The sequence below is a fragment of the Plasmodium malariae genome, assembly GCF_900090045.1.
Source record: "Plasmodium malariae genome assembly, chromosome: 4".
NCBI classification, from domain to species: Eukaryota; Apicomplexa; class Aconoidasida; order Haemosporida; family Plasmodiidae; genus Plasmodium; species Plasmodium malariae.
The window spans coordinates 376,389-392,321 of NC_041778.1; the positions used below are offsets into that span (position 1 = coordinate 376,389).

Genomic DNA, 15,933 nt, shown 5'->3' on the forward strand with positions numbered 1-15,933 from the left:
CGCACGTTTGTACGGTCCTTTAAACATATAAATTGCTAAGAGGAATATACGAAATGAATACCAACTTTAGGATAACGTTTCCATACTTTTGAAGCGGAAGTGCCGTTAGCTTATTTCATGTACGCGTATATATGCAAGCGCGTATGTAAATATACACGAACGTGCTAAATATACAAAGACGTGCGCGTAGATACCCCCCCCCCCCCAAAAGGGTATGTAAGTACATCCAAACGGGTAGGTAAACATTCTTAACTTCATGTGAGCCATCAAAAATGGACAAGAACGAGATAAGAAGAAGAGAAAGATTGCTCAGAAAAAATAAAGAGCGGATGAAGATATTGCTTGGTAAAGCCACCCACAGTGATGATGAAAAGGAAAAAGGGATCATTGAAAAGAAGCAAAAGGACGAAAGTTTGAATGATAATAATAAAAATATCATAAAAATGGATAACTTGAATGAAGTAGTAAATAAACAAGATGGGGAAGAGAAATGTAAGAAGAAACTGATTGACAGAAGTGAATGTAGCTATGGTATACACGACGATGGTGCAAAAAGCGAAGGGAGAATCGAAAATCGAAGTAAAAATGGAAGTCTAAAAGAAGAGAAAGATGAAAAACTAAATGAATATATTATGATCACTGAAAAATATGTTAATAATAATGATAATATTAATACCACTACTGAGGGGGAGATACGTAAACGCACACCAAGGATTTTTCATAAAAGAGATGATAAGAATAGTAGCCCATATAATGATGACAAGGAAAATAATATCCATGATGATGAAAATAATATCCATGATGATGAAAATAATATCCATGATGATGAAAATAATATCCATGATGACGAAAATAATATCCATGATGACGAAAATAATATCCATGATGACGAAAATAATATCCATGAAGACGAAAATAAGAACGATGAAAAAGAGAGCAATATACAGCTGGTCAGGTACAACTACATGGGAAGTACCCCTCGGGATACAATCGGAAATGTCAATGTTGACTGGTTAAAATTTGCTCACTTCATCGTGTTATTAATTTGTTCACTTCTATTGAGTATTTTTAAATTAAAATATTACGATTATAAAATTTCATTTTACAATAACAAACCTATGAGAATGAAAAATAAGTTTTCCCATTTTATGACGTCCAAAATTTTTTTTATTTATTTTTCCCTTTTATATAATATAATGTTTTCATTAATCGATGCTTATTCGTATTTTAAAAAAAATAATGTTAATGAAAAGGACATAATAGAATATATCAAGAATATAAAAAAGAAGATAAAGAATGAGTCGGAAGCTTTACTTTTTATTTTAAATAATGGATCGACAGTTGCTTTTTTTTTCGTAAATATTGTAAAATCGTATGTACTGTTCATATTTTTAACTCACCTTTTTGATGACCTTTTACACAACTTTTTAATTCGTTTTTATTCATCAAATTTGTACAAGCCTGTAGTTTAACATGGCACAAAATGTATATGATATATTCGCATATATTACAAATTTCATCAACTTTTTATCAAAGAATTAATTTCTATCCCCTTATGAAGGAGCTTTATGTATTTTTACGTATTAAACGGATAGCTATTCGATAATTTTTTTTCTTTTTTTTTTTTTTGTTCTTATCTTTTTATTCCCCATTTATTATCCTAAATGGAAAGACGCACATTGTGAGTATGATCCATACGGCACCGCTACGATTGATGTAGCTACTAATGATTATTTTAAAATGGATTCCACGAAAAATTATGAAGCGCATTTGTGCTTTTTGTGTGCATACATATGCGCGCACACACGTTTTAAGGAACACATAAAAAAAAAAAAAGCTAAAACAGCATAAAACAAACTGAATGAACCAAACTGAATGAACTAAACTGAATGAAACAAAGCTGAGGAAAACAAAAGTGAATAAAAAACAGTAAAGTGGGGATAACTTTTAAAATGGGCAAGCATTCCACTTGCACATTTAACAAAATAGACGAAATGGCGATCATATTTTTGCACATTTAAAATAATGGAAAAACGTAAAAGGTCTCACATGCATACACACATACGTACACATATAAAACAGCTGGAATGAGGAAGGACAACATACCAGAAATGTGAGAAACACTACTCAAACGTGAAAAAAAAAAAAAAAAAGAATAAATAAACGGAGCGAAATATAGCAAGGAGAAACACATCAGCGCACACAAGCAAACATAAATACAAGTCCAATGCACATCCGCGTTAAACATGCATCCGCTACAGAAGGAAGCGGGGGCGTGGGGGGGCCCCCACCCCCCACCATCCATTAGATCTCCTTACCTTTTATATCGTAGAACTTTTGGGCTATGGCCTCGTGGTATACGTAGGCTTTATTTCTTCTATACTTTTCAAAAACATCCTGTTCATTCGGCTCGGCCATATCAGCCAATGAATAAAATTCAAAATTCGGTACCATCGGGGTACTGTCCTCATTCCAGTTCTGTGCATTTTCGATAGCTATTTGACTGAAATTAACATTCTTGCTTTTTTTGTTTTTCCTTAACTTATCATTACTGTCATTTATAAGTTCAATCATTGAATTATCAAGCAATTCGATAGAAGAAAAAGTCGTGTTCGTATCATCACTTGAGTAATTCTGTTCTTCCTTTTCGTCATCAGCTAAGTGATAGTTATTCTCTTCGTTCCCCAATTTTCCCTTTTCTTCACTTTTCATTAATTCACCCATTACTACTACTTCATCTGCTTTTCCAATTTTTTCCTTTCCCCAATTCTTCTTGATGTTTCCCATCTTACCTTGCCCGCTCTTCATCTTTTCCATATTTTTTAATTTTTCCATCCTTTTCATCTTCTTCAATTTCTTGTAATTTTCATACGCATTCATCTTATCATTTGTATCAGACATATCACTACTATCTACATCTGTGTCATTTATAATATGCTGTAATTCATCGTAAAAATCATTTATCTTTTCATTCAATTTCTCGGATGTAGTAGTAGATGGAGGTGTTTGATACGTATAAGAAATTTCTATAGGTGTATATGGAACAAGTGGATTTTGCAATTTCTTTCCCTTTTTCGAAATGAACTTTAGCAATGTAGCTAAAAAGCCAACTGTAATGTCTTCCACATTTTTACTCGTATCCTTTTCCACTACAACATTGGTAATATAATTCTGTTTGTATTCACCCATCTCATTTTTATTATATTTATCGTACAAGTAGGGTGGTTTTGAAAAATCGCTCGACGGAACAGCAGGAGGGGGAGGGGGAGCACCACTTGACGCATGAACACTATGAAAAGAAGCAGGAGGTCCGGAATGCTGTCCAGCAGGTGGACCAACAGGAGGTGCGGTGGGAGGAGGCGGGGGGATATCTCTACTTTGAAAATTCTTATTGTGAAAATGATGTTTACCATGAAAAGAGGAATTCGATAAATATTTATTAGGTCCATTAGTACCAATGTTTAGATAATAGTCCCTATTTTTGTTTTTATTATCTAAATTACTACTAGGATGCATCATATTTTTATTAAATCCTGTATTATTCATAGCAATACTACTACCAGTACTATCGTAATGGAAAATATTTAACAGTATTTTCGTTTCTTGAAAATTATTAATTTGTAATTCTTTCCACTTATATACCATCTGTAGTAATACATTTATCGCGTTCTGATCTTTATAATAAGCACAGGTATATGCATCTTGTATTATCGGGTTCATATATATTTTAAATTCTGCTAATTCTTCTTTCTTACTATGTAAGGTAAGATGTCTTAACAATTCATGATATGCAAAAATTAAATTTAATTTATTTTTAAATATTACACACTTTAATATCTTATTATAAAAATAGCAAGATATATATTTGCAATTATTTAATCTATCACATCTCTTTAACATCCACTCATTCATACTGTTCGAGCTGTCTTTCCTTGATTCTTCACACCTTCTTAGTAAATCCTCCAAGCAACATTTTTCCTCTTCATTCAAATCGTGTATCTCGTCATTCACATTTATGTGAGAACCATTAAACGATCCATCAACGCCATCATTAGCCTTTTCCCCCGAATTCTTGTTGTTAACGTCTACAGCATTTAAATCGTTTCCCATCGGTGCGCTCGGCTCATAGGGGTGGTAGTAGCCATATCGGTAGTCACAATCATCATAATAGTCATGTCTGTCATTGTTATCATAACTGTTCATATATATGCCATTAAAACTATTAGTATAACAGATACCACCACGAGTTGTGTTTGGGTTATCATTCCTATAATCCCTACTGTAGTTGTCGTAGCCGTTGTAGTTATTGCTGTAGTTTCCTCCGTAGTTGATATTATTCTTGCCCATCTCCTCGTACGGATCGTTCCCAAATGGGTCTTGCTGTCTTTCCCCATGACTCACAGCAAATTCGCCGTTCACCTTTCCTTCGAAATTTGCATTGCTGTTATATGCATTATTATCCTCCACATTACTGTTATAGTTATTATGCATCCCATTATTATTTTCATACCCGCTGTACAAGTTGCTACTAGTATTATTATTATTATTACTATTACTATTACTATTACTATTGTTACTATTATTATTACTATTATTATTACTATTATTATTATTACTATTATTATTATTACTATTATTATTATTACTATTATTATTATTACTATTATTATTATACACCTGGTCGTGGTTTTGACCTCTACTGAATTTGTTATAATCATCCGAATTATTAGTACTTACCTTAGTACCTCTTCTCATATGTTTATTGTCACTACTTTTTTTTGTATTCACTTTGTCACCTACATCATTCATATAACTGTATCTGTTATCGTTGTTATATTTATTATAATTATGTTCTTCCTTATATTTGTATTTCATACCGTACTTACCATTCCCTTCAGTGCTACTTTGGTTGGTATAACCCCTGCCACTTATGCTTCCATTACTGCAGCTTCCACTTCTTCTACCTCCACTGCTGCTTCTACTTCTTCTACCTCCACTGCTGCTTCTACTTCTTCTACCTCCACTGCTGCTTCTACTTCTTCTACCTCCACTGCTGCTTCTACTTCTTCTACCTCCACTGCTGCTTCTACTTCTTCTACCTCCACTGCTGCTTCCACTTCTTCTACCTCCACTGCTGCTTCCACTTCTTCTACCACCACTGCTTCTTCCACTTTTAGCGTAATTATGCTCTTTCCGTTTGTCCTCTTCGTCGCTTCTGCTGCATTTTCTGCTGCTCCTCCCGTACTTTGCACTATCTGTCTTATAATCCACTTTATCATCATTCGAATTTTTATTTTTGTAATTATTGTGCGTTCGCGTCTTTCGATTCATAATTTAACCAATATAATTAATTATTATTATTATTTTTTTTTTATTATACTATATTTTATTTTATTATCTTTGTTTATCTTACAATTTATTTCCCTGTATATGCATTCTTATTTTAATTACCTACTCAGGTAACGCTCAACATATATATATATATATATATACACATACAAGTATATCTTTTATTTTGTTTTATCTCTTTTTACCTTTTATTTTAATTAATTTTTTTTTTTGATCGAATAATTTTTTTTCTCTTTATATCAATATAATTATGTCAATGGATGTACAACATCCGCAAAGCTCGATTTAAAAGTTGTTTTGTGTTAAGTATTCCCTTAGATGGATTTTATTTCCATGGTTACAGTACTCTATTATTAATTGTGTATAATATATATATTCGTAAAGTGAGATATGTAAATGAAATGCTCGACATGTACGTATCTTGTGTATGTATACACTTGTGAGCAAGCTAAACGGCATTTATATCATTCGTCCATACACACATACATATATATATATATATATATATACACGTGAAGCCAATTTAGTACTATGCATTATCATTCGCTCTTCAACTTCAGCGCTTTACATATTCTTCGTTTCATTTCACTGAATTTCATTCTCCCATTAGAATTGATAAAAAGGATAAAATGAAAAGAAACAAAATGAAGGAAAATGAGATAAAATGAAATGAAATAAAATGAAATGAAATGAAATAAAATAAAATGAAATGAAATAAAATGAAATGAAATGAAATGAAATAAAATGAAATGAAATGAAATGAAATAAAATGAAATAAAATGAAATGAAATAAAACAAATTATATTAACTACTGCTTAACTGAAATACTACTCAATTTCAATAGCTTCCGCAAATATTCGAAAGGAGCTCAGTTTTTTCCTTTTTATTTTCTTTGTTTTTCTTTATTTATTAGCAATATATTTTTTAAACATGAAGAGAACAGAAGGAAATTATTTTACCTTAACAAGTAAACATAAATGTAAGCATCTCTTCTGTTTAAAAAAAAAAGTGCGTTATGCGTTCATTATACATGCCTCACATATAAAATGTAAATAAATACATATTTGCCGAATATATGAATATGCACATATATTTATATATGTATGTATATTATGTATATACGAGTACTCCATTATTTTTTCCTTTCTGTGGAATCACACTGTAATAAATAAGGCATGTTTTACTTCTACATTTTTTTTTTTTTTTGACTAATGTTAAATAAGGCATTTTTCTGTCACCTTAACATGTTCATAAATTTTAAACATAAAAAATGAAATGAAGTCTTTTTTTTTTTTTTTAATTTTTCCCTTCCATAAATTTCGTAAACAAGTAATTTTAATTGTTTACATTTATATATATATGTATATTTTTATATATATATATGTATATTTATATGTATGTTCATTTATATAAGTATATTTATACATATTTAGCAAAGGCTGCTACTGTAATCTATATATATGTATATTTTACATTTATATAAATTATGAATTAACATATAATATTAAAGATTTATAAAAAAAATATAATGTTTTCTCTGTTATTCTCGATTTTTAATTTCTGTAAGTTCTACAGAATTTTATTCTTTTTGGAAGCATATAATCTATATATATATGTATGTATAATTATATATATATGTATAAATACACTTACAAAAATGTAAATGTATTGGCTGAACCATGTTCTGCTAAAGAACAAGTTTTGCGTTAAACGATTAGGTAGTTTATATATACATATATTTATTTATATATGTCAACATATTACCAAACATTTTTGATTAGCCATTTTGATTGATATAACTCTTCGCGTTGTCATTTTCATTAAGTTCATTTCCGTTACGAACATTTTAATTTTTTAACGTCCAAGTATATAAACAAACATTATATTTTCCTTCTCATTGTACGTATATGCATATATATATATATATATTTAATTACATTTAGATATGTATAGGTATTTATACATACATATAGATATATTCTAATAAGTATAACTACATATGTACATAATAAAAAAAAAACTTTCAAATTTGTTAGACTTGCTAATTCTATTTATATGTATTAATTTACATGATATAAATATTAGTACGTTTTAAAAAACATCGTGTACATTATATACTTATAAATAAAAACGCTATATGTTATATATGCATTACTGATAAACCTGTTATGTACATTAATGAACATGTACATGTAAATAAATAGTTTATTTAACACGTTGCTGAATATGTTATATGAGCAACCAAGTAATGTACATTTATTTATGTACATTCTTATGTATGTATATATATATATATACATATATATTCAAACTTCTAACAACGACATTTATAAAATAACAGCTAGCTTGATGGACTACCAAAATTAGCAGTTTTTATTTATTTTTTTTATTTTTTTTTATTTTTATTTATTTTTTCCATCCCTTTCGCCGTTTTAAACGTTTTCATTGTTTTCAATGTTTTCAATGATTTCGATAATTTTACTATTTTTGCTCCGGTCAGTGCTTTCACCTTTTTATTAATTTCGTTTATTTTACGCATTTTATTTTAATTTTTGTTTTTTAGTTTCAACCCTTCCGCTCATTTCGTGTTATGAGAATTTTATATATATATATATATATATATATATATATATATATATATATATACATGTATATATATATACATGTATATATATATACATGTATATAAAAATGCTTAACTTTTAGAAGATCATAATTGTGGGAGAACGTTCTATCATTTCGCATGAACACATGTACATGTTCATAAAAAAAACATGTACAACAAATTAATGACATCAAATAATGTAATTATGTTATTTATAAAATATGTGAACTAGTCATATAACACAAAATTTGGAGTTTTTTCTTTTCCTTTTCACCCAAATCTGTTTAATCGTAAGAGTTAGCTTAAGGTGGAGTGATTGTGGTGTTGTACGCATATGTGTACGTATATGTATTTAAATTAGTACGCATATGTATATATATTTGTAAATATACGGGTAAATAACGCATATGTTCGTAGATAAGTACTTAAAACGTCAGTATTAGAAAGCGTAAAGAGAGAGTCAACAGGGGAAGGGGGCTAGTGCAAAATAAACAAATTAAAAAAATTAAAGAAATTAAAAAAAATTTTAAAATTAAGTGGAGTGAAAAGATTTAATCAAATTAAATATTTTAAACAAAAGAAATAATTGAACAAGTGAATTAAGCGAAATATGAAAAACGCAATTTTTTTTTAATTTTTTGTTAAATAATACAAACTGCGTCACTATGTAACACAGACTATGTATGTATGTATGTATGTATGTATGTATGTATGTATGTATGTATGTATGTATGTATGTATGTATGTATGTATGTATGTATGTATGTATGTATGTATGTATGTATGTATGTATGTATGTATGTATGTATGCATGTATTCAACTAGCAGAATTTTCTTTGCCAATTTAAAATTAAAAAAAAGGTCATTTTATATTTGATGATAAATTATATTACGGCCTTTCGCGCAGAATATTTTGCTTCACTCATTTCGATGCGCATATTTTTAATTTTGCGCAGTTGATTAATGAGACCCCCAGTTAAAGAATTAACTGGTCTGCATTTTAGATATATCCATCATCCTTGTGTGTTTTATGTTAATTGATACATTTTATTTTTCTTGTATATCATTTATGCGTACATGTAAAATACGTATGTAGACGCATGAATTTAATCTTAATTATACTTAATTTATGTTCATTGTCCACGTAATCGTGCTTCACAATATCACTGTAAATAATAAATATATATATATATATGTAACTTTAATTTGTAAAGCTAATTCTTTTTTTTCAATTTTTTGTAGAATTTATTTTTTATTTATTGTGCTATAGTATTTTATTTTTCATTTAAGGTGGTATCATATTTTATTCTGTATGGTATCTTTTTTTTTTTCTTCCTTTTTTACATTGCTTCGTATGCACGTTTGCATGTGAATAAGAGCGTGCGCGCGTCGGCGCGATAAAATTACATATATACATATATACATACGTATATATATATATATATATTGTGTTGTACCTGCGCATAATGTAATATATTTGATTCAATTTTGTTCAGTTTTGTTCATTTTTGTTGTGTTATCTTACATATTTTTTGTTTTATTTTGTTTCGTTGCACTTTATCTTATATCTACTTTTTTTTTTCTTTTTTTTCTTTTTTTTCTTTTTTTTCTTTTTTTTCTTTTTTTTCTTTTTTTTTTTTTTTTTTTTTTTTTGTTTGTTTTTTAAATAAGTGGTGCTTGTATGGGTGGTGTATGTGCACACGCGCACATGTACATATTGCAGCCGCATGAAATAAACAAATTTTAGAGTCATACTTTTCTTTTTTGAGTAGAGAATAAGCGTGCATAATATGGATGAGTCGTATTGTTCTGACGCACCTAGCACGCAAAGAGTAAAGAAGTCAAACGGGACAGGCGATATGACTAATTATTTAAATTCAAAGAGAGTTAGCTCAAGCATATCAGAAAAGGTAAATGGTTTTCATAATAATAATCCTCGAATAGATAAACATTATGAAAAAAGAAAGATGAAAAAGCATGGCAATATACAGGAGTCCAACAATGTAGTAGAAATGCCAAACATAAGCAATAAAAAGGGGGAAAAAGGAAAAAAATATTCCAATGATTTAAGAAATCATATAAGTGATAAAGAGAATATAAAAAAGAGCAAAGCGAATAAAACAAAAGACAATAATTATAATATTCCCGATGACAACAACCCAAATAGCATTAGTAAAAGTAACAACAGGGGTGCTCAAACTCGTACGAAGAGTAATGAAACCAGTGATAGTATAACCAACAGTGTAGTCAATCGGGATCACATGACCACGTTCGACAAGCCTAGCAATATGGTCAGAAGTAGCAATACCAATTCAAATAAAGGAGGTAAAGTTGTCAACGGGAACACCGTAAATGCCGATAATGCGGCAAATGTTGTTAATGCTTCTAACGGCGTAAATGCCGCGAATACTGCGAATCCTGCGAATATTGCGAATACTGCGAATACTGCGAATACTGCTTATACCGCTAACGCTGCTAACGCTGCTAACGCTGCTAACCGTGAGAGGGGGAAAAGAGTTAGCAGCAGCAAATGTGAACACACAGTGGGAAACAGCTACGATAGGAAACCCCCCGAAGTGGTACCAGATTGCAGGCACAATGAAGAGCTTAAAAATGAAGAAAAATTATTTGAAAATGATGACGAAAGTTGTCAGGAAAATAGCTGCTTGCCATACTTGAATGGAAAAGGTGAGGATGCAGGAGAAATGAAAATAAATAAAGAAAAAAAAATTTTAAATAATTTTCAAAATTCATTTACAAGATCAGATAGCACAAATAGTAATTTACTTAAAATAAGTCAGAAGAGCGAAGAATGGGAAGATTCCAAAAAATGGAGCTTTTCTCTTCTTTTTACAAGTATAAAATCTATGGTTGTACAAAATTATATTTATGTAGCTAAAAAATGCGGAACACCCAACCAGCCAAATAAACCTGGTCCCGTTTTGGCTATAAGTATAGAAAAAGAAAAACAATGTGAATCAAATAATATAATAGTTCAAACCCCACGTGCCTATGAAAAATATACGCTGACTGGAAAACTGATTCAACATAAAAGTTTATATCCATGTACAATTACTTGTATGATATATGGTAGTATAGGTGGTATAGGCAAAGTAGTTATCTTAGGAGAACAAAATGGTTTTGTCTTAATTTATAAAATTGAAAAATTTGAATGCATATTAAAATTAAATACGAAGGAGTGCCTTAAGCATTATTTTGCTAATTCAACTACATTTAGAAAAACCATGAGTAATAATATGGACATAAAAGGTAGGATAAAAAATTTGTATAATACCAAGAGTGACGAAAATATAAATCGCCTGAACAAGTTCATGCATGATTTGCCGAACAGTAAATGGGATGATATATATAATGATGAAGATCATAATAATAACAGAGATTTGTCCTATCAAATTTCAAGTATTTCTGTTAAGTCTACTTTTGCTAATTTTATTCATTGGGTTATCGCTGGTAATATGAAAGGACAAATATTCGTATGGGAGGTCCCAAGTGGCAGTATCATAAAAATTATTATTAATCCGCACCATATGTTTTGCGATATTAAAAACGGTAGAAGTTCCTCGAACGAGGACTACTCTAGTTCAATCGACAGCTGCAGTTACAGGGAAGGGGGGAAGAGTAAGGGGCAGAATAAAGCGAGAAAAAAAGATAAAGTTAAAGAGAAGGAAAAACATGAATATAAGGTTGACCATAAAGACAAGGTTGATGGTAAATATAAAGTTGACCATAAAGACAAGGTTGACCGTAAAGACAAGGTTGACCGTAAAGACAAGGTTGACCGTAAAGACAAGGTTGACCGTAAAGACAAGGTTGACCGTAAAGATAAGGATAACCAAATGGAGAAGGAAAAAAAAATGAGGAAAAAAAAAAAAAAAAAAAAAAAAAAATCTTTCCAAGAAGATACACAAAATAGCGAAAAAATGGAAAATGTTCACAATCAGAAAGAAGAGGAAGAAATGGAAAAGGACTCGAGTTATACTAGTAATGCAGACAACGAAGAAGACGATAAAGGGACAGTGGATGACCTTACTGAGGAGGAAAACTCAAGCGACGAGTACTCTTCTCAGAATTATTTAATCGATTCAGATGAATACCAATCCGAAGATTGTGGTAGAAAGAACTTCAAAAAGAAAGAAGAGAATGGAATGAAAGAAAATGGTCAAAAGAAAACAAAAAAATTAAAAGAATTAAAAAAATCAAAAAAATCAACAAGAACCAAACATGAACAGGAAAAAATGAAAGCATCAAATACGTCATACGTATCAGCAATACTAGCAGTTACACACAAATATGAATTATGGGTAGCATTCGGTAATGGTTATATAGCAGTGTATGACTTGTATGATTTTCAACTACTTCTTTATACATGTATTTCAAAAAGTCCAATAATGGATGTAATATATTCTAAAATGTTAGATGATGTTTTTTTATTAATTGGCAATAATTACATAGCTGTATGGGACACGAAAACATTAAAACAAATTAAAAAAATAGCTACTTCACAAATTACAAAAAACTCTTCATTATCTACTCTTTATCTGTTAGAACCTCCAAATTCTTGGATTAACAAAAAGATAGTTCTTATAGCTGGGTGTAATGATGGATCTCTATGTGTAACAAATATAACTAAAAAGATGGATGGTGATTTAACCTTTTCCTATGTTAAAACTTATGATAAACGTTTTGAACCATATGTACCAGTTACCTACATATATATAGAGCCTAGTATTAACGCAGCCTTTGTCGGTGATGCTAGTGGTATGGTTTTCACTCTGCCCAAAATTCTAAGCACCATAAAATATGACCATGTTTCTAAGTGAGAAGTATATATATATATATATATATACCCGCCTTTTCTAGGCATATGAATTTGCCCCCTCCCCCCTTGCACATTCGCACCATGTTTTCATAGCCATAAAGAAATGATAAGAAAATGATTACGAAACAATAACTAAACAATAAGACAAACATAACACCCTTGACACTTAAGTTCACCGTCCTTTCTTTACTTGTGTAAAACGCATTTTGAATTATATTTAACGGGAAAGGGTTTTACAGCAGGGAGTATTATATATCGCTTTCATTTATTCACACACGTGTACATTTATGCAACATGTATGTTGTGTGGGCATACATCTCGAATGTATATATATACATATATATGCTAAATACGAATAATGTGTTTCCAAGTTGTAGAATCAAAAAGAATTCTTAAAATAAAGCAAATTTACAAAATGACAAGATGGTTCTATTCTTACCACCCTGAATTGCATTTTTGTATGTGTTACATATTTTGTAGCTCTTTTTTTTTTTTTTTTTTGCAAATGCTTCAGTTTTTAATAGTTAATTCTCTTTGTGCTTCTCATAATATGGCACAAAATTTTAGCACTTCACGTGTATTATGTGCATTTGCAACTGCGTATATATGTAAGTACGTATGTACGCATTTATGCTTGTATTTTTTTTTTTTTTTTTTTTTTGTGTAATCACCGTTTCTTTATTTTTGGCGTTATACCTTCCCTAATATATGCATATAAATAAGTAATGCCACACGTACTTCCTTCATAACATATAATCATTGTGCTCACTTATGCGTAATTAGTAATATTATGTACATATTAAGGAAACATATATATATATATATATATTTATATATTTATAGTTCCGATAATGTGTAAATGCCTTATTTATTTTTTTTTTTTTATTATAAAAGATAGCCTGTTCTATATTTGTCATTGGCTAGCTCAAACGAATAAAATAAAACTGAACAAAATGAAATAAAATTTAAACGAAGTAATAATTGTACACAACAATATGAAGTAAAATTAGACATAGCAAAAATATGCTTAAACGAAGTTTAAGAGTCTCCAATTTTTCGGCAAAAAGGAAAAGAAGCAAAAACACAATCTTTAAAACAAGCGCAAGAGTGGGGATGAAAAAATGGAAAAATGAACAAGGGCTAATCAAGGCCAACAAAACCGTCTCATTTCTTTTTTATCCCATTTAGTGAATGAACTTATATGTTGGCAGATGAACCTTTTTAAATTTATAAGCAATTACACATTTTAACTCTTAATGAGGAGAGTAACAATTTCATAACAGAGTAGCCGCCCATAAGGGGCACAAAAAAAAAAATAAATAAATATGCACATATACATATACATGCACATCTGTAGTTATATACACACATATATATATTCCCATTTTTACTTCATTTAACTATGAAGGGCTCTTCCTCCCCGTGAAACGGCTCCTATTATGATGGTATTTACCCAAAAGGGGTTCCATAACATGTGTACTTACGTAGTATGTATGTACATTATACAGCATATATACCTGTACAAGCTCATGCGTGCTTAGAACTAAGAGACGCGAAAACCATTGAACGAAAGCTCGTTAATTAAATCCTTTGCCCTTTTCGTCTCGAACGTCTTATAATTTCTATAATTTTTAATCTCATTTATTAGGTTAATTTCACATTTCTGCAGGTAATCGATATTAAAATTTTTGTTGTTCTCTTGTTTTGTAACCATTAATAATTTTCTCAATTGATTTTGTCTTTTTTTCCTTTCTTTAAATGCGCTAATCCTCTCTTGAGTTATATCTTTCAAGTACTCATCTTTTTTATTCAACCATTCAGTAAATTTCATTTCTGTATTACTCTTTATATCCATTTGTTTTTCTAATGCTTCTTCAAATTTATTAACCTCTTCTTCTAGTGTATCATGTTCAAATTTATTAATTTTTGTCTTGTCTTTTAGTAATTTTAATTTTGTCTCTAATTTGCTTCTTGTTTCTTCCTTAAATTTCTTTTCGCTTCTTTTCATACTTAACTTTTTTATATTATTACAAATATGCCACTGTAATAAATCTTTCTGTTTTTGCAATAAATGCACTTCTTTTTTTACGAGTTCAAATTGTGCTTCTTCTTTGCTTAGTAAGTCTTGTAATTCGCTATAATTTTTTACTAAATTGTAATTAGGATTATTAGTCCTTTTCCACAAATCCTCATTTTGTTCATATATTATGCCATTAGAATAAAGTGCTCCTTTTGAATCGAGGTACCGTAGCTTCATCATACCTTTTCCCTTCATTTTCTTTTTCTTAATAATAGGAAAAAAGCACCAAAAGTTAATATATATGTTCGAAAAAGGCGGCTAAACAAACAGTTGTGTGTAGTTGAACAGTGTGCCGTAAGCAGCAAAAGACACCAAGAAGGAGCATAACTAGGGAAAAATAAAGGGAGTGAATATAACATCCAAACCGCATATACGATGAGAGAAAAATAAATGCAAATACTAAACATAAAAAAAATAAAATTTATCCCTTCATTAACTTACGGAATAGGTGTGTATTCCTTAAAATATAGGAGCAATCGGGCTCTCTTGCGTCTTACAGCAATTAACATACACCCCTTTTGTTAATAAATTATTTACAGAGTACGCTTTTCAAATATCTCACAAAAAAAAAAAAAAAGTACGCAATTATTTATAAGTACAATGAATTTATCGCTTTTTTACTATAATTATAATTTTATTACACATTCAGTTGTTTTAGTTGTTGAACGTTACTATAATGACGGGTTTAAAAATATCGTTCTTTTTTTTTTTTTTTTTTTTTTTTTTTTGTGGCGTATGCAAATTAAAGAGATGGAAAAAATGGAAAATGGAAATGGAAAATTATTGCACGATTTTATTATTCTTATATATATTTCCGTTTTTTTTTTTTTTTCTTTTAAACTACCTGAACAGTACATGTTTTTTAAGTAAAACAGCTATTTGTTTTTGCTTCTGCTTTTGTATTTTCCTTTGCTTTTGCATTTTCCTTTGCTTTTGCATTTTTCTTTGCTTTTGTATTTTCCTTTGCTTTTGCATTTTCCTTTGCTTTTGCATTTTCCTTTGCTTTTGCATTTTCCTTTGCTTTTGCATTTTCCTTTGCTTCTGCATTTTCGTTTGCTT

The 15,933-nt window shown here is 29.8% G+C and overlaps 4 protein-coding genes across 4 annotated transcripts; 2 read left to right on the plus strand and 2 right to left on the minus strand.

Annotated features, from left to right (window-relative positions):
• Positions 1-272: 272 nt before the first annotated feature.
• Positions 273-1,472, plus strand: PmUG01_04016800 (conserved Plasmodium protein, unknown function; the record flags this gene model as incomplete). The annotated part of the gene is made up of 1 exon (XM_029003162.1): positions 273-1,472. One exon carries the CDS (start codon positions 273-275, stop codon positions 1,470-1,472), a length of 1,200 nt encoding a protein of 399 aa, XP_028859623.1.
• Positions 1,473-2,304: 832 nt separating this feature from the next.
• PmUG01_04016900 (conserved Plasmodium protein, unknown function) lies at positions 2,305-5,331 on the minus strand (the record flags this gene model as incomplete). The annotated part of the gene is made up of 1 exon (XM_029003163.1): positions 2,305-5,331. The coding sequence occupies one exon, from the start codon at positions 5,329-5,331 to the stop codon at positions 2,305-2,307; it is 3,027 nt and encodes a 1,008-aa protein (XP_028859624.1).
• A 4,413-nt stretch (positions 5,332-9,744) lies between these two features.
• Positions 9,745-12,795, plus strand: PmUG01_04017000 (conserved Plasmodium protein, unknown function; the record flags this gene model as incomplete). Its single annotated transcript, XM_029003164.1, has 1 exon — positions 9,745-12,795. The coding sequence occupies one exon, from the start codon at positions 9,745-9,747 to the stop codon at positions 12,793-12,795; it is 3,051 nt and encodes a 1,016-aa protein (XP_028859625.1).
• A 1,542-nt stretch (positions 12,796-14,337) lies between these two features.
• On the minus strand, positions 14,338-15,069 carry PmUG01_04017100 (conserved Plasmodium protein, unknown function; the record flags this gene model as incomplete). The annotated part of the gene is made up of 1 exon (XM_029003165.1): positions 14,338-15,069. One exon carries the CDS (start codon positions 15,067-15,069, stop codon positions 14,338-14,340), a length of 732 nt encoding a protein of 243 aa, XP_028859626.1.
• Between the last annotated feature and the right edge of the window lie 864 nt (positions 15,070-15,933).